General features: G+C 59.8%; 1 protein-coding gene across 3 annotated transcripts in view; it reads right to left on the minus strand.

Annotated features, from left to right (window-relative positions):
- Nucleotides 1–2,134: 2,134 nt before the first annotated feature.
- Nucleotides 2,135–17,747, minus strand: part of TSPAN18 (tetraspanin 18) — a 167,781-nt gene continuing 152,168 nt past the window's right edge. For all 3 annotated transcript variants that reach the window (XM_039226940.1, XM_039226941.1, XM_039226942.1), the window contains 7 exons: nucleotides 17,577–17,649; nucleotides 15,490–15,684; nucleotides 9,800–9,874; nucleotides 8,675–8,773; nucleotides 8,196–8,378; nucleotides 4,870–4,953; nucleotides 2,135–2,869 (listed from right to left, as the gene is read on the minus strand). In XM_039226940.1, coding sequence (XP_039082871.1) covers nucleotides 2,822–2,869; nucleotides 4,870–4,953; nucleotides 8,196–8,378; nucleotides 8,675–8,773; nucleotides 9,800–9,874; nucleotides 15,490–15,684; nucleotides 17,577–17,639 — 747 coding nt within the window. In that variant the 5' untranslated portion in view covers nucleotides 17,640–17,649 and the 3' untranslated portion in view covers nucleotides 2,135–2,821. The remainder of the gene's footprint in view (nucleotides 2,870–4,869; nucleotides 4,954–8,195; nucleotides 8,379–8,674; nucleotides 8,774–9,799; nucleotides 9,875–15,489; nucleotides 15,685–17,576; nucleotides 17,650–17,747) is intronic.

A 17,747-nucleotide genomic window follows, 5' to 3' on the forward strand; every position in this document is an offset into this window, starting at 1 on the left:
GCACCCTGGCCGGGCCCCTTAGGTGTGGAAAGGAGGGACAGGCGCACCTCCTGACCCCTCAGGTGGGTTCCCTTTTCTAAGAGGCAGCGGCTTCGGAGCAGGAAGGTGGCTTTCAGTCCTGGGTGTGTGTGACCAACAGCGTAGGGTTGTCCTGTGGAAGCAGAGGTGTTCCTATGCCCCTGCCCCGGCCAGCTCCAAACGACTGTCCCCAGCACCTGTTCTGGGCCGTGTGTGGACCGGCCCCGTTAGACTCAGTGCCTGGGAAAGGCCCCACGGACTCTCCCTTCCGCGCCTCAGAATGGCTGCAGGCAGCCTTGCAGATCGCTGCGAGCCTGGGTCAGCGCTGCAGACGGCCTGCTTCCTCTCTCCAGCCCATGTGGGCAGTGGCCAGGTTCAGGGCTCCTTGGCATCTCTCTGGAAAGCCCTTGGGGAGGAGTCTCACATCCACCCTTGAACCTGTCTCAGCTGGATGCTCCTCCAGGACCTGCCCTTCCTCCCACTGACTTACGGGGCCCAGCAAGGGGTGGGAATGGACTGGACTGGAGGAGGGGGGTGGGGGCCAGATGCCAGGCCCTCCTTGCCTTGAAGGCCCCTGATTCTCCTGGGTGGTGGGGGACCAGAAGTCCGGGCCGGCTCTGGACTAGGGCCACACAGCTGCCCAGTTAGACCCTGAGTCCCGCCAAGCCAGCTGTTTTTATTTTTACCAGCCACGGACTGGCTGTTTACCTCTGCCAGGAAGCTGGAGCTAAGCATGTGGGTGGGCCGGTCTAGAGGGGGCCATGCCCGGGGCCCTTGGCAGGCGGGGCTGGGGGACCAGCTGCAGGGGCACTGCGTCCGGAGTTCCCAGGAGGGGCTGTTTAGGGGCTGTAGGGAAGGCCCCGGCCTGGGGACCAGGAGGGGGACCTGGGACTGGTGAGGACAGCAGGAAGAGACAGGAGAAGGTCAAAGCCAATCTCTACAGCAGGCACAGAGCTGGGGCTGCACCTCGGAAGGGCACAGGCGGCAAGGCAGAGAAGCACGGGGCTCCGGGCCACAGCTCTGTCTCTCCCAGTGGCTGGCAGGCTGGGAAGGGAGGCTGGAAGCAGACGCAGGGCCTGGGAGTCACACCGGGCCCTTCCCAGACCCTGAAGAGGGACAGTGGAGAGGAGGTCAGGCACCACGCTGCCCCTCCCATTGCCATGACCATGGCAGACATCACTAATCGAGCGTAAGTTGTCAGGCAGACACCAAGTGGGACTATGCTGTCCTCTCCCCTGGACCCCAGGCCAAGCCTCGGAGCCTGTGAACAGCCCCAGGCAGTCACTGCTGACTCCCTGGGGTCGAGGTATCCTGTATACAGTCGCCAACACTGGTCTAGAATGTAGGGCCTGTACAGGAGGGGCTGATTTGTGGGTGCTGTGTGGGTGTGAGCGGGAAGAGAGTGAGAGTCTGGGGAAAACCTCTCCCTGCCCAAGCCTGGGAGAAACACTCAGAAATGTGCTGCGGGCTGTGAAGGGACAGGAAACCAGGTCACAGCTGCAAGAAGACATCTTGGAGCTCCGTAGCCTGCAGAAAACGCATCTTGGGGGGAGGCAACCTATGGCCTGAATACTTTGGGAAGGAGACAGAGCAAGTGGGATGCCACAGGTGCAGCCAGAGAAAGCCAGAGAACTCTGATGTGCATGGAGCTGATGCTAAAAAGAGCCGTCAAAGGCAGAAGGCTGTCTTGGGAGGTAGTGGGCTCCCCGTCCTTGGGGGTATGCAAGAAGGAGGTGGTGAAGTCTCGGGAGAGATCTCGTGGAAGACATCTGAGCCTCAGTTCCGGGTGGGGAGAGGAGAACCAAATGACCCTAGGGGTTCCTTCCAGCCTGGGAGCCACAGAGTTGGTGGAGAAGAGGGAAGGGGTGGGGCTTGTGGGGAGAGGTGGGCAGTGTGGAAAAGGGACCGTAGTGTGTGTGTATGTGTGTGTGTGTGTGTGTGTGTATGTTCCTGCAGGCTTAGAAAGAAGTATGACGGGGTGGGGAAGAGCAGGGGGTCACGGTCGGCAATTTTCTCAGCCGTGGACCTGGAAAGTTCCTGACCAGCCTGCTCCATCTCTCAAGGGGAAACCTGGATGCTGAGACTGACAGAGCCCTGGAATCAGTGAGAGGCGGCCTAGGGATGACTGGGTTCTTATTCAGAATTGTCACGCAGGTGCTGTGTGACTGTGAATGCGAAACTGCCCCTCTCTGGGCTTTCCAGATTATCTGATCCAACAGGTGGGAGAAGCGAGGACCCGGCCAGCTGGGCCGTTCTTGGGGCCAGTGTCTGCAGCCCGCTCTGGGCCCGGCCTGAGACAGGGGTGAGTCCATCCTCTGAAGACCAGGGTTACAGTGGAGGTCCCAAGTCCTCGAGGACATGGTGCCTCAGTCTCCTTGGGGCCCCGGGCGTGGCGACCTCTCTGAGGGTAGCTTCTGCCTGCTTGTTGGCGAGATCCTCCCCTTCTTGGCTGCTGGGGCTGAGGACAAGGCCCAGGCCCGGGGCTGCCAGAGGCTGGCGGGGCTGAGGCAGGGAACTGGGCCCGGGGCTCCTTTGGTCTCTAGTGCAGACAGCTCCCTGGGTTCGAGCCCCGGGGCCCTTGCAGAGAGCCCGCCGGCCAGGCAGGGTGCGTCAATCCATAGTCTTGTCTTCATTCTGCTTTGTTAAAAAAATAGCTATTTTCCTCTGCCCTTTCCTGTGGCCACTCATGATGGCTTCGCCTCCCTGCCCCCGGGGGGCAAGAGGGCAAGGGCACCGGGGAGGGGAGGGCGTTGGGTGCTGGGCAGCGGTGGTGGGCGGGGCTTCAGGCTCCAGGTCACGCCCTCTACTGGATGCCCCGGAAGAGACACATGGCAAAGATCATGGCGAAAAGCTGCAGAGAAAGTAGAATGGCTCGTCAGGCTGACCTCCCAGCCGTGCACTGGGCTCTCCCGCCCCAACGGGAAGGGGCCATCGGCCACGGGGCAGAAAGGGGGCCCACCCACCACTCAGCACACTCCCTCAGTAGGGGCTCCTGGCATTCCTTGGGGGCAGCCAAGCCCCCCTGCATGGTCCCCTGCAAGCAGAGTAGTCCTGGAAAGAAGGGAGCTTTGGACGTGGGTTCAAATCCAACTCCCCTATCTGCCAGCAGCAACCTTGGGCCACACCCATCCCTTCTCTGGGCCTGAGCATGTGCCGAGAGCGTACCACGTGCTGGGCATATTTCCAAGTGCTTTCTCAGAAACCTTCTACGGAGCAGGAGGCAAGGCACAGAGAGGTTATGCAACTCACCTAAGGTCACACAGTTGCAAGTGGGGGAGCTGGAGTTTGAGTCTAGCCGTTCTGAGCCCACAGCCTATGCTCACAAGTCTACACTCCCCCTTCTAGCTCACAGGAGGGCAGAAAGACTGAAGCAGAAGATGACTGATGGCGCAATGATGCCTGTTCTCTAGTAGGTGATTAGTAGAAAGTTACCTGGATCATTCTTAGCAGGCAAGGGAGACGTAGCCCTTCCCAGAGTTGAGAGCAGTCACGAACACCTCCCTAAGGGCCCTGGGGTGGTGGGGCAGGCAGAGACCCCGATTCAGGGATGCCCCTCTGACCAGAACGCCCGTGCCCCCACGGTCAGGGCTCTAGAGCACAGGCTGGTGGCCGGATCTCCCGGAGGGGAATGGAGGCTCGGACAGGGATACAGCTCAGGTCCCCCTCTCGGAGCAGGGTTCTGCCTCCCATGGGGCCACAGCCGGGCTTGTGGGCTGGGGCTGAGGACGGCAGATGAAGAATACAGACCATCTAAGGAGCCCCTGGCACCCTCCGCCAGGCAGGTAGTCCCCACCCTCGGGGGATCCCCACATCGCCAGGGGCGAGGACAGCCCGGGGCCACCGTTAGCAGCGTCATTTTGCAGAGAAGTCATCTGTGGCTCAGACACCCTGTCTGGGGAGAGGCAGAGCCAGGAGTCCAAAAGCTCAGCTCTTCCCGCATGGGGCACACCCCTGCCATTGCCGCGGTCCCCGCGCAGATTTATCTGCTGCTGGCTCATTGTGTCCCCCCCCCCCCCCACCCCAGAGATGTCTTCACCTGCAACGCCGCTGGCAAACAGCAGGCGCTCAATCTAGGCTTACCGCATGAATGACATGAATGACTAAAGGACCCCTCCCTCTTCCCCTCCCCCATCCCCCGAACTGCTCCCTGGCGACAGAGCACCGTGAGAAGCAGAGCAAAGCTCAGGCTTGGAGCCGCGCATTCGGGATGTCGCCGAAAGGAAGGACGGGAAGGCTGAGGCTCGGGCCGCCTGACTTCGTTGACCCCGCCGGCCGGGTCAAGCGTGGGCTCTACACACTCCAGGAGGAGTCCACACTCCAGCAGGAGCGCGGGGTTGAGATCCGGGAGGGGGCGGGAGAAGGGAGGGGCGGCTCCGTTCCGCGGCTGAAGCGCCCCCTGGTGGCGGCGGCCAGAGTCTGCAGCTGCCTGCCTTTTGAGGGGCCTCTGGGACTGGGGGGTGAAGGGGTTAGTTAAGACTGTCCTTGAGTCCTGAACCCCACACAGTGAAAAGGCCTGATCTAGAAGCACAAGCCGCAGTAATTTCCTCAAGGCAGTGGTGTGGATTCTCAGTTAAAGAGTTCCCTCTGGACCTTGGGGGAGGATTAGGTAGAGAGGAAGAGTGAGTGATGAGGGCAGTGGGAGGAGGATGGGGGTGACTCTCAGGGCCCCGCCACCCCCTGCTGGAGACTTATCAGACTTGCTCAGATAAGACAGATGAGACCAGATGGGTCCTAGATTTAGGATGTGGCGACAGAGGTAGGCTGGGGGGCTTCAGGGCATGGGAAGGTCTCCCCCAGACTCCGAGTGTGCCTTGCTTCCGGGAAGCCATAGAAGTGGGGGCTTTTACCTACCTCGATGGCCAGCACCCCTATGGCGAGTGCCCCAGCAAGGTAGACGTAGGCTTCGAAGGTGTTGAGGATCACTGTGTAACAGCCCTGGAGGGAAGGACCAGAGGTGAAGTCACAGCTGAGAGACCAGGGTCAGGACCGAGGTACGCAGTCTGGGATCTGGCATGTGGCCCCAAAGCACAGGTAGCAGCAGGCTTACCCTGTCAAAACCCTGTTGGGACCATTTGGTAGGGATGGGGTGGGAGGCAGCAACACACCAAAGGCCCTCCTAACCCACAAGGTCCCCTCTAAATGGATGAAGGCTTTCTCAAGCAGTCCTGGGGAGATGTGAGCTGGGATAGAGATGGATACAGACACACAGAGAAAGTGGATGTGGTCCCACAGATGCCCTGACCTTGAGCCCTCACTATGCTCCAGCCCTGGCTTTCCTTTGGTTTCTGGAGCATACCATGCCCCCTCCCACCCCAGGGCCTTTGCATGTGTTGCTCTCGCTCTCTGGCTGGAATGCTTTCTCACGCCAGGAGGATAGGGTGTCAAGGGTCACAGCAGCACCTGCCAGGAAGCAGGTAGAGAGCACTGGGGATAAAGCAGAGAGACAGCGACGCTGTCAGGACAGAAGACTTAACATCACCCGACAGCCAGGGGATATGGACGACTTCCTATCAGTGGTCACCACTCTGGCCTGGAGTCAAGTTCTAGCAAGGTCAGCATCTGCTGGGAAGCCTCTGGATTTGTATCCAGCAGGAGAACACATTCTGACTTGCTTGGGGGGCTGTCTGGACCTGGGGAAGGCTGAGGAATGAGCTGGAGGAGCCGCCTGGGAGGGTCTGACTCCTGCCGACGAGGGAGTCTGAGTATGTGTCACCGGTCACCTTCTTTCTGGATTTCTTCATTTCTTTTCATTGGAGTTGGTGATGGGCTAATTCCACATCCAGACAGGTGCCTTCTGCCGTGGGCCCCTGGTGGCCATGTAACTGAGTCCTGGCCATCAAGATCTATGCAGCCATCTACTGGGGCCTTCTGGGAAAGATGGTGGTGCCACACCTCCCCTTCCTCTGCGTCTGAAACATGGGTGGGGTGCCTGGAGCCATGCAGCCATTTTGCCACCATGGACTGATATGTACAAAGAAAGGCCACAAAGATCCCAGGGACCAGGCTTTGACTGACGGGACACAAGCTACTGATGTCACCGCGGAAGCCACCACCTTCCAGAATTCCTGCTGTGTGTGCAGCACAAAGGGGAATCTGCATAAGCCTCTTCCGCTGGGGTCTCAGGCCCATGCCATCTGATGATGTTTTGCTCACTGACTCAAGGCCGTGGTGGGGTGCAAGGCGAGGTCAGAAGTGCACACTGGGCTCTAGGAAGTGGGCTTTGGAGAAGAAATGAATTGCAGCGGACATTCCACAGAGGCCTTTATAAGGAGGAATGCCCGGGAAGGGTATGAGGGTCTCAGAAAAGGATCCCAGAAGCCAGTCTTGGGGGACCCTCGCAGAGCTCTGAGGGAGAGTCACCATGAAGGACTAATGTCGCCACGCAGGGACCTCCCCGATGAGCTGATTCCAAAGCCATGCCCAGGAGATGGAAGCAGGTATCATAATCAGGGGTGAGTGCGGAAACGGGGAGCCTCTGCGGGCGAAGCCTGGAGGGAACGGGGCCCTTGAGAAGCCTTCCTGAGTAACTCACAGGTGGCCTGAGGACACAGGCCTGTGTGTGTCCTTAACAGCCACCCTCAACAAGCTAGAAGTTCGTTTGTCCTTCCTAGTAAAGCCCATGGTGGCCTGGCTGTTCCATGGGCTTGCCAGTGGCCCAGGCACCTCTCCTGCTGTTGTGACATCCTAGGGGCCACCGTAGGTCCCAGCTGGCTGTCACTAGACGTTCATTCCAGCCAGGGGGGGAAGGAGGAGGCGTGACCGCGTGCTTTCTCTTAAGGACTGAACGCGAAGTTGTACACACCACTTCTGCTTGCCTGTCCTTGGCTGCTGCGTGGTGGCTTGGCCCAGTGGGGGGTCGGGGGGGGAGGGGTGTAGGAAGGGTGGCCTTTCCTTGGTGCTTATGGAGTCGCATAGCCCCATCTCTCCAGGGAGAAGGGCCAGCGGTGGCTGTCGCAGCAGGAACCTGAGATCCAGAGAGGCTGTCCCCGCAGGGAGCAATCCTGGCCGCCCTGAACACCTCCCCCAACCCCCTGCCCTGTCCTGCAGACTTCTCTGGAGACTGAGACCCAACCCCTGGGTGGCCCTCACTGCCCCAAGCTCCCAGCCCCTACTCCGGGGCCCCACGGCATGGGCTCATGCAGGGGACGAGGTGCTGAGCTCCACGCTGACGCTGGGAAGACGCCTTGGGACCGCAGGGTCAGGCCTCAGCGCACTGCCCCTGCCCTGGGGCTCTAAGGGGCCGGCCCTGAGGCCCCCGCCCTGGTCCCTTCTAGCTCCTATCGAGGTTTTCTTTTCTTTATAGTAATCGTTACTGTGTGGAAGTAGGACTTCAGAGTTTGCTCCTTGTTTATCATGTGCTTCCTTTAACTAGGCTGTGTACCCCACGGGGACAGGGGCCTTGTCCCCTGTTCCCTGCTGTGTCTCTTGCATCTGGAAGTCTCCCTGGAGATCCTCATTAAAAGCCTAATCGAAGGAGGGGCATGGGGCAAGCGCGGCTCATCCCGGGGTCCTCTCCCACCCCCACCCCGCCCCTGCCCTGCCTAGTCTCACACCCCCACCCCCAGGGGCTAGGAGAGCGCTGTGGGGGTGGGAGGAAGGAGGAATCAAGCACAAGAGCACTGTCTGTCTCCTGGTGCAGGGCAGGGGGGAGGAGGGGCAGAGCAAGGGCCAGAGGTGGTACCTGCAAGAAGAGGAAGGGGCTTCTTCCCAGACTGAGATAAAGTCCTTGGGTTGCAGGAGGAACAAAGAATCTGGTAGTTTCCCTGACCTTGGGGATGGGGGTGGGGGAACCTTGCCCCCTTGGGGTCAGGAGGTGCTTCTATACGGCATGTGTGGGCTTCCCCCAGAATCAAGGCTGGGGGGCCCCCACTCTGTAATCCAGGTGCTGGCTTCCCCCCTGCATTACCGGAAGCTCAGGGAGCGCTCTGCCTGGAACGCTGGAAAACTCCTACTCACCCTTTAACCCCAGATGCAATGCCCGCCCCTCTAGCCTGGGCCATCGCTGGCCCATCTGCTACCCCCGTCCTTCCTCTGCTTTGGCTGGACCATCAGCCCCCATTCAGGAGTTGCACGTTGCAGCCGACCCTTCCAGAGGGTTTCTGACCCTCTGCGCCAACGCAGCCACGGGCCCCGACTCTGGCCGCCCCACCCCTGCCTGGGCGAGCAGGGCCCGGTACCTGCTTGTTCAGGAAGAGGTCTCTTCCCAGAAGGCACTCCTCCCTGCTCAGCAGGATCCCGTCCCGAGTCTGGGGCTCCCTCCGGCAGCAGGCCTCTGGGACCTCGTCACTGTCCAGGGTCAGCAGTCGGAAAACTGATGCAAACCTAAAATCTTCAGGCCCGTTGACCCCGCAGCAACCAAACTAGAAGGAGAGCAGAGCGGAGGGTCTGCTGTGATTACACCACTGACAATTACAGTTGTCTGAGGGCTCAGGGCACGGGTAGCGAGCAGGTTCGGCCGGAGCCCGGACTGCATTCGATGAGCCATTACATCATGGCCCAGACACTGTGTGGAGGCCGATTCCCAGGCCGAGGCTGGGCCCAGAGGGCCGGCCCTGACTGATCCCTGATGGCTGGCACAGGCACTGGGGGCCAGACACTTGCTCCGCTGGGCCTCATGGCTCCAAGCGCTCTCCGCATCCCTGGGGGCGTCACTCACCGTGATCATGACCGAGTTCCAGGTGGCAGAGAAGACGTCTGTGTCGTTGCTGCCCTGGTAGTGCTTGGTGAGCTCCTTGGTGAAGAACTCGCGGGTGAGCTGGGGGAAGGGCCAGAGGGCAAGGCTCAGACCGGGGCCAGAGGGCTGGTGCGGCCCCGCCCGGCCAGGTCTCTTCCGATGTCTGTTTCCGCAGGGGAGGGAAGGCCTGAGGGCCCAGGCTGGGGATCCTCCTAACTCAGAGTGGCCCCTAGTCCCCGCTAAGGGCCTGTGGCCTCCCCTTATCGGATGGCGTGTCCCCACGCACACCCCTCTGCATGCCCAAGGCCAGGGCACGCTGGGAACCTCGCTCAGCCCTGTGGCCATTTCTCAGAAGCAGAGTTGATCCACGGCGGGCGGCCTGCTGTCCTGAGCTGTTCTACCCTCAGCTGCTCCTCAGAGCCAGGGCGATACCCTGGGTCCCAGCCTCCCGGAAGAAACCACAGTGCGGAGTGGGCCGTCTGCAAATGCAGTTTCCAGAGGTGTCCTTGGAAGGTGATCCTGCCTCAACATATTCTCCTGGGGTCTGACCACCCTCCTTCCTGCTTGCAGGGAAGGGCCGGGACCCTGCGCGGTGCCCAGTCGGAGGCTCCCTCCCCCTCCTCCCTGTCCCCTGCTTGCCGGAGGCAAGAATGCCGCCCCCCTCCCCAGCTGGCTTGCTTCTCCTACCCCCTCACCCCCCTCCTTTCTGGGCCCCTTTTGGCTGCAGTGCCAAGTCCTACAGACTCAGGGGAGGGAGCTGGGCCCCTGGCGACTGGAGCTCCTGGGATAAGGTGGCTGATGGGGGCAAGTTGCCCAGATTGGCTGCTGGCCAGGCCTCGAGCGCAAGTGCTCTGCTCTGCACCTCACGTCTTCCAGGACTTGGGGGACAGCCTCTCCGACTGTCCTCAGACTGTCAAATGGCTACTGCTGGGCACGGTGTGGAATGGAAGATTCCAGCATCAGGTGTGGGGTTGTATCGGGTGCTTTGGAGGAGCAGAGACCCTTAAGGACCCTCCGATTCTGCCCTCTGGGAAAAGGCTCGCAGAAAGTGGTCGCTGGGGTTGTGGGGCCGTGAAGAGGGGCCGGGGCGCGGGGGCCCGGACGTACATTCTCCCTGAAGATGAAGGCCAGGATGGCCGCCGACAGCTCCGCCAGGAAGATGATGAGGATGAACAGGAAGAACTGCAAAGACATGAGGCGGCTCGTGAGACGGCGGCCGATGCCCCAGGCACCTCTTACACAAACGCGCCCGTTTTATACGACCAGGGAACTTCACTCCCAAGGGCGAGGCATGTGTTCATGACAAGCCCACCAATGATCCCTCTTCGGAGTCGGCGAGGTGGCCACACAAATATGGGAAAGTAAGCCACAAATATGCCTCTGGGCAAACGGCACCCCTGCACTCCCTGTGCCAGGAGGGCCCCTCCCTTCCTCACCCACCAGCTCTGCATTTTCCAGACCAGCCTTAGCCCAGCCCCTTGCCTGGTGAGAAGCCTTTCCTGCTTCCCCATGGAAGTGCATGCACAGCGCCCCCCCCTGCCCCCCAGATCACTAACGTCAGCACAGGCTGCACGCCCCATGCCCGCCGGCACAGGTGTGCCGTATCCGGGAGTCACCTGCTCACTGTAATGACCTTGTTATCTGCTACCTCTCTGACCCTGGTCATTACGGGCACTGTTTTGGCTGAAGGCTGTCGGCAGAAGAAACAGGAAATGACTTTGCCTTCATTGCTTGGCATTGTTGCTGGCACCGACTGTTGGCATTTCCAGTCTGTGACAACCCTGCAGCTGTCGGCCCACCTAAGGGCCCCGGCCCCCGTGCCCAGGGAGCCTGGTCCCCACACACCCTCCCAGCCACCTCGGCCGGCTGTCCCAAGACTGGACGTGCCCCAGCTGGAAGGAGGCGAAGGGTCCCGGGCTTAGCGTCAGGACACCCCAGCCTCCTTGCCCCCCTTCGTGTGGCTTGGGACCATCATTAAAAACCCCTCTGAGCTTCTGTTTCCTTGTCAGCAACATGGGGATGCTAACAGCCACTCCCCGGGTCACCGGCGGGAGTGGGGGACCATGAAATAATGGACGTGAATGTGCTGTATGTCGCCAGCCAGGGTGAGCAAAGCTTGTTGGGGCCCTTACGAGCATAGAAGGATGACAGGTTCTTCTCTGCTCAGCCCCCATTTCCGCAGTGGAGGAAATGAGTCAGAGAAGGGAAGGACTATCCTCAAAGTGCACAGCTCGAAAATGCCAGAGCAAAACCTTTCCCCTCACTCCAGCTGTCCCCTCTGAGCACGATGCTACCTCCTCTCTCTCTTTCTGCTAGAAAGCGGGGCTCAGGACTGGCCTGAGGGATTCTCCTGAACCCCGGGGGTCTGCTTTCCATAGGTCAGCTGCAGGCTTGCTGGGGCCTGGGGGCAGAGCTCCCCCACCAGAGGGGAGACTCACAGAGAGTCTCCTGTGCCTCCCGCCACGACAGCCACGGACCATTCTGCGGCCCCACGATCCCCACTTCCACCAGAGGCTCTGCAGCCTCCCATCGCCTGTGACAGTGATCGAGGGCCCTGGCAGTTCCATTTGGCGGGAGATGGATGGCCTTCCGGCTGTGTTGCACGGGGCCGCCGCAGGAGCCCCTCCCTGCCCCCGGGTGGAGTTGCCGGCAGACCTCAGGCCGCCAAGGAGTAGCCGCAGAAACGGTCTCCATCCTCAGCAAGGCTACAGAGCTGGCCCTGGCTACCGATCACAGCTCAGACAGCCATAAAGTATGGACGGGACAGAGCTCAGGCATCGCGCACGCCGCGGGCGCCTCGCCGGGAGCGCGCTGCCTTCCCGGATGGCTGGGCACGGCCTCGGTGAGCCGGTGCACGGGGCTGGCACAGCGCACAGCTGTTCGCATGCTGGCTCTGCGCCAAGAGGCAGGCACGGCCTTCCCGAGGACAGGTGCCGGTGCGGCAAGTTCTCAGAACCGAAGAGCCGCTACCGTGCACCAAGAGAGCTCTCGGCCCAGGCGCCGCGGATCCTACGCGCCTCATTTCTTTTGGATGCTCTCAGCGGCCTGGTGAGGCAGATGCCCTTACCGTCTACACCTCCAGCTGACCAAGGGGGGACTTAGGACCCTGAGAGGTTAGTGCTGTGGCCAAGCTGGCCCAGCCGGTAGGCAGCCCACCTGGATAGGCGTGGGGACTCTGATTCCAGAACGCGGCCTCAGAACACCATGTCACCCCGGACCCTGTAACAGCCTTAGGGTCTGAAAACTGTTCAGATTGCCTATAGGGTCTCTTGTGGATCAACTCAATTCTTTCAGGTTCAAGTGCAGGCACGGGCTAGGAACAGAGTTAAGCAAGACGCTCGTTTTCTCCCTGAGCGATGATCACAACATGTTGGCTGGGAAAGAGGTACCATCGCCTTCATGTTACACGGGAGGAGTCTAGGTTCAGAGAGGTTAAGTAACTGCCCTCAGGCCACACAGCCAGGAGGTAGCAGAGATCAGAATGGAGACTTTTCTGGCTCCAAAGCCCATGCTCTTATCAAGACCTCTAAGACCACTTCCCCTCTGTCCGTCCATTCCAGGGCTCTTCGCCGAGCTCCTGCTGTGTGCCAGGCACTATGCTAGGTACTGGCAAACTGACACACACAAGGCAGAGGCAGCCTCCATCTTCACGCAGTTAACGGTGAGCCAAGGCTCATGACTCATGAGATGAAATTTAAGAATGAACCTGGTGACTTGAAGGAGGAAGTAGGCCTCTTCCGAGGAAGGGGGCCTGCGTAGCTCCTTCCCTGGACCAGGACTTCCCTAAGCACAGGGACCCAGGGGGGATCTGAGGGTGTGTGACGCATCACCCGAGGCAAAGCCCCGCGCCAGTAACAAGGGCACTTCAGCCCACCGGCCTTCTCCAGCATGAGACAATTTCCTCTTGCTTAAAGGGTCTCCCCTGGGCCTGCGCTGGGGCTGCTCCCGACCCCTCTGGGGCTTCCCGCAGCAGGTGAGGCCTCTCTCAGGGTTCATCTCCCCCCATCCCATTTGCCTAAACACACCTTCACCAGTAATTCCCGAGCATCAGGTGGACACAACTTTGCTTAGGATGGAAAAATTAACAAAGGGGCGGAAACTGCGATCTTGCCTGTTTGCAGGCATTTCCAGGCTTTTCCAGCCCATCTGCCCACCGGCCCGGCTACTTTCAGTTCTCATTTCGAAAAAACGTTTACCGAATTCACATGCTTCACATGTCATTCAGCTCATCCATCTCTACATACGCTCATTTCTTTCTGCCATTCTCTTTTCATGTCGGCATTAGGCTTGAGGGTTGGGTCGGCCGAGGGTGGTGGGGCCCTGGGGTTTCGGACTCAGAGCAGAGGGTTTAGGACAGCTCGTTACCCCCACCCCAGACCTCCTCCTCCTCTGCTGAGGCGGCTGATGTCACTCCCTCTTGATCCTGTCCCCGATGAGCCTTCCGCCCTCCCTGAAGGCTGAGAGGCAGGGCTCTCAGGATTCTCCAGGGACCCGAGTGGCTCCCAGCGGGGAGGCTTGGTGCCCCTCTTCAGCTGGAGTGGCCACGTGGCTGGCCCAGGCTAGAAGACAGAAGTGGCTCGTCTCATTAGTTAGGTCGTGAGGTCATGAATGTATCTGAAAACCTTCCTGAAGCTGCGGTATCTGTCCCCAGAAGCACAGGGCTCTGATGTAATACTCTGCACATAATCTTAGGTGAATTTCAGACATGAGAGTTCATTTTAGCTTAGCAGCTCCTTGACTAACATGGGGGTCTGAGAGATAGGGGACCCTCATGGGTCCAAGGGTACCCTGTTTCTAGTGGGGTGCCTGGGTGGCTCAGTTGGTTGAGCGTCCAACTTCGGCTCAGGTCATGATCTCATGTTTTGTGGGTTCGAGCCCCGCGTTGGGCTCTGTGCTGACAGCTCAGAGCCTGGAGCCTGCTTCAGATTCTGTGTCTCCCTCTTTGTCCCTCCCCCACTAGCACTCTGTCTCTCTCTGTCTCTTGGGGAAAAAAAAGTACCCTGCTTCTGACTTGCACTTTGACCTCAAGCTAATAGGTGCTGGGCTTCAGAGAGAGGAGGAGGGATGGGAAGGGAAGGGGAACAGAGAAGGAGGGAGGGGAGGGGAAGAGTGGGAGACAGGAGGGGAGGGAAGGGGACACAGGGGAAGTAGGGAGAGAGGGGCAGAGACTAGAAGAGCTCAGGAGAGGGATCAGGAAAGGCAGCAGAATACAAAGCAAGAGCTAAGAGGCAGAGAGCTAGAGGCGGAGAAAGATGGATAAAGGAAAGAGAGGAACGTAGAGAGAAAAGGAAGGAAGGAGAAGGTGGCAGAGAGAGGGGTGGAAGGGGCTATTTTAAGGCTCTGAATGCTGGACCCTGGCCACAGCTAGGCCTCAGCTCTTCTTTGGGGCACTTGGGAGCAAACCTCAGCTGCTCTCTGGGTCTTGCTTCTCCCCTGAACACCGGGGACGGATGTACCCACCCACTGGTAGGCTCAGAGGCTGCCACTTCATGGGGAGGACATTTGAGGGCCCCAGCCTGCTCCCAGCCCAGCACCCCAGCCTGGCCCCCTGCCTTGGCATCAGGGATGAGACTCGGTGGCTGAGGCGAGGGGAAGAAGGAAGGCTGCCGTATCCAGGGACCCAAATCCCAGCTCCTTTTAAAGTCCCTGTGGGCTCCCAAGCCAGCGTTGGCACCGGCTGGCGCTGTCGAGGGCTGCCCGCCAGGGGGCGCTCGCAGGCCTCTGTTTCCCTCCAGATGAAAAGTTTGCAGGGTTCAGGCTGCTGAAGGCCAGAGGGACCCAGGGCTCCCGAGTCACACATTTCACAGCTGATTTCACTTCCTGTTTGGGACGTGGGAGGTGTCACTGCGACAGGAATAGGGGCCACCCAATCTGTGCTAGTCTGGGGAGGAGGCGCCGGGGTGAATCTCTACTTCCCAAAACCTCAGGAGCCAATAACCTTGCAGGAAAGTCCTCCAGCTGACCAGCCACGCCTCCCTATCGCCTAAGTCCCGCCCCCTCCGGCACCTGCACACACACACACACCCTTCTCTAAGCAGGGCTGTCTCTACCTTACCCCAGAGGAGCAGCTCTCCAGCCCGGGGCGCCCAGGGGAGGAAGGCCAGGAAAGCAGGCACAGGCCCAAAGGACCCTAGCCCCCGGGAATACAGAAGCTCAGAGAAGCAGAACACCCACTGCCTGCCTCGGTTGGCTCCACCCATGGCCACGCCGTCCCTTGATGAGCTAGCAAAGACACGAAAGCTCAGAGAGGCTTAGAAACTAGGCCCGAGACCCATCATTAGTGAGGGGACCGAGCGAGGCGCGCGCCCACACCCAGGCCTGCTGCACTGCCTGCCTGTCTGCCAGGGAGGGGGCGGCGGCTCGGCCCTCAGCGCCTGGAGAACTCCGGGGCCTGCAGGAGCAGTTCGGGGACGATTTACTTAACGAATAAAGAGACTTCAGAGGTCGTATCACCTCTGTTTGAAACCCAGAAATGCAAACAGGTATCTCTCCTTCTTTCCCATGGAGTTCTACATTTGAGTTCTCAGAAGCATCCTGGGTCATGCTCTCAGCGGACTATGCCTTGGGGATACCTGGCTGTGCAGACCTGGGGGCCGAGGCCACTCTCCACGTGAGGACAGCCAGCCCACGCGGTGGGCGGGGGCCCAGGGCCAGGGCCAGGCTCCAAAACCTGGAGGGCACGTGCCAACGGAACAGGTTGGTGGCCGGTCTACTTGGCTCAGGCCTGGGTTTGAGCTCTGAGTCCTCCGCGGTGTGGACACGTGGCACCCAAGGTGGGGGGAGCAGAGGGTACTCACAAACAGCAGCAGACACTTGTTCTCACGGACAGCCCCGCAGCAGCCCAGGAAGCCGAGCAGGAAAAGCAGGCCCCCCATGGCCAAGAGGATGTAGGCGCCCGTGATCAGCAGGGGGTTGGCGGCCACGATCTCCCGGAAGCCGGTGGGGTCTACCAGGACCCAGATGCCGATGGCCAGCAGGCAGGCCCCGCCCAGCTGCTCTCAGGGCGGGTCAGGAGGGAGGAGAAGGAAGAGTCAGACATGGAGGGTAGACATTCCACTCGTACTGTACTGTCCCCCACCCAGCGAGGTCCCGGGTGGAGCCGGCGAGCCCCAGAGAACCGGGCAGGCACCCCATGGCCTTCCCAGCAATGCTTGTCTCTGTTTTGCGTTTTCCTGGTTACTCAGAACTTCGGGGCACCCTCTGAACCCCATCTATGACACACGTCCCAGGGCAGGCTCCTGAGGGGCCACATCATGTTATCCGCCACTTTTGTATTCTCCTTAGATGTCAGACCTCCTGGAAAATCAGGTCCTCTGGTCCAACCCTCTGATTCCACACTGAGCCCCAGAGGGGGCCAGTGACTGCTGAAGGCCACACAGCAAGTTCATGGCAGAGGCAGGGGGAATCCCAGGCCTCTCTGACACTTACCAAGCCGGTGAAATGTGCTCTGAGGCCTGGGCTGTGGCCACACTAGGGGCTAGAAAAACATGGACACGAGCCTTCCTCTTAGTCCTCAACAGGAGCTCGCCCCTCTCAAGCTTGCTCCTTGAAAGCATTCTTGTTTCTGTCATGCCCACCGCCCACCTCTCCATGCCTTACTCAGCTCTGGGGAGAGCCAGCTCAGCCCAGAGAAAGGGGTGTGCCTCTTATCAGCTGTGTGACCCTGGGTAAGTGGCTTAACCTCTCTGAGCCTTAGCTTCCTCTTTGGGTAAAAGAAGATGCAAAGTTCCATCTCCCAAGGTGGCCTCCAGGAAGAACGGACAGAATGGATACAGTGTACTTAGCAAGTTTCAATAAGCATCCCTTGCACTTTTCTTGGGGATAGACCAGCATTGGGAGCAGATCTGTTGCAGAAGAAACAGTTGGGCCTCATCAGAGTTGGAAGGGAGTAAGGTGTCTGAAATCCCCGTGGGGTGGGGGGACCAGAGCCTCCCCGGTGGCACCCGTGAGCTTGGAAGTCACGCCTGGAATTCAAGTCTGTATGATGTGGGCAAGCGAGGGAACCCAGGAGAGTTGCGGAAATGTATGCAAAATAGATGGAGAGAGAGAAGAGAGGAAGAGCCAGACTTGACCAGAAAGGAACCTCTCCTTTCACAGTGACCCTGTCGGGATGGCATCAGTGGACTTCTACTCACTCGGGGCTTGGCAGGATTAGGACAGCTTTTGGGGCCTCAGGGTCAGGGCTGCCAGCCGGTGGGTGGGGCTACAAGGCGCTGGGCTGCCACCTGAGCCCTCAGGGCCTCTCTGTGTTTTCTTATAGAGAATCCATGGACTAGATACTAAGGATGGAGCCAAGCTGCGGAGTGCTGGCACATTCCGGGCACTTCCTAAACTAATCTCGCTGAATTAAAAAAAAGAAAAAGAAAAACCTGGTGAGGTAGGGACTTAAGGGATAAAGATACTGAGATTCAGAGAGGTGAAATGTGTTTCTGAACACACAGCCGGCAAGGTGCAGAGCCAGCTTTGAACCCCAGTCCCAGAGAGGTTTCAGATTACAGCAGGCGGTTACTACATCGGCGCAGCCCTGCCACTCTGGGGGTCAGGGGTGAGTGGGGCTCTCTGTCCTGCCCTCTGATCACCCCCGTCTCCTCCTTCTCCCCGACTCTCCATCAGGGATCAGATCCCTAGGGCCCCAAGCCTTTGTCGGGGACACAAACCACCCCAGCATTCCCGTGCAGGCCACCTCTCCCGTGGCGGTGGCTCTTTGCAGTGGGGCGGGCCCTACTGGGGGGGCCTCTCACCCAGGAAGTTCTTCCAGCACCAGCACCAGCCCCCTGTTCCTGCCCCCAGGACTCAGCCCCATGCGAGGACTTCAAAGGGCGGTCTCATCTCCACACCCAGCAGAGGCCCAGGGAGGGCCCGGGAATGTTCCAGCCGTACTTACGAATATGAAGAAATTGAAAACAAACATCAGATACTTCATGCAGCTCAAGCAGTCGCCTTCCATGGTGTTCTACCTACAAAACAACAAGGCCCTCAGTTTCCCCACGCCCCCCCCCCCCCCCGCTTTCCCATGGGGGTTCCCGGTGGTTGGCCCCGCCCTTGCGGCAGGTGG

Source organism: Hyaena hyaena, unplaced genomic scaffold (assembly GCF_003009895.1).
Source record: "Hyaena hyaena isolate Hyena2069 unplaced genomic scaffold, ASM300989v1 scaffold_23, whole genome shotgun sequence".
Classification (NCBI taxonomy): Eukaryota; Metazoa; Chordata; class Mammalia; order Carnivora; family Hyaenidae; genus Hyaena; species Hyaena hyaena.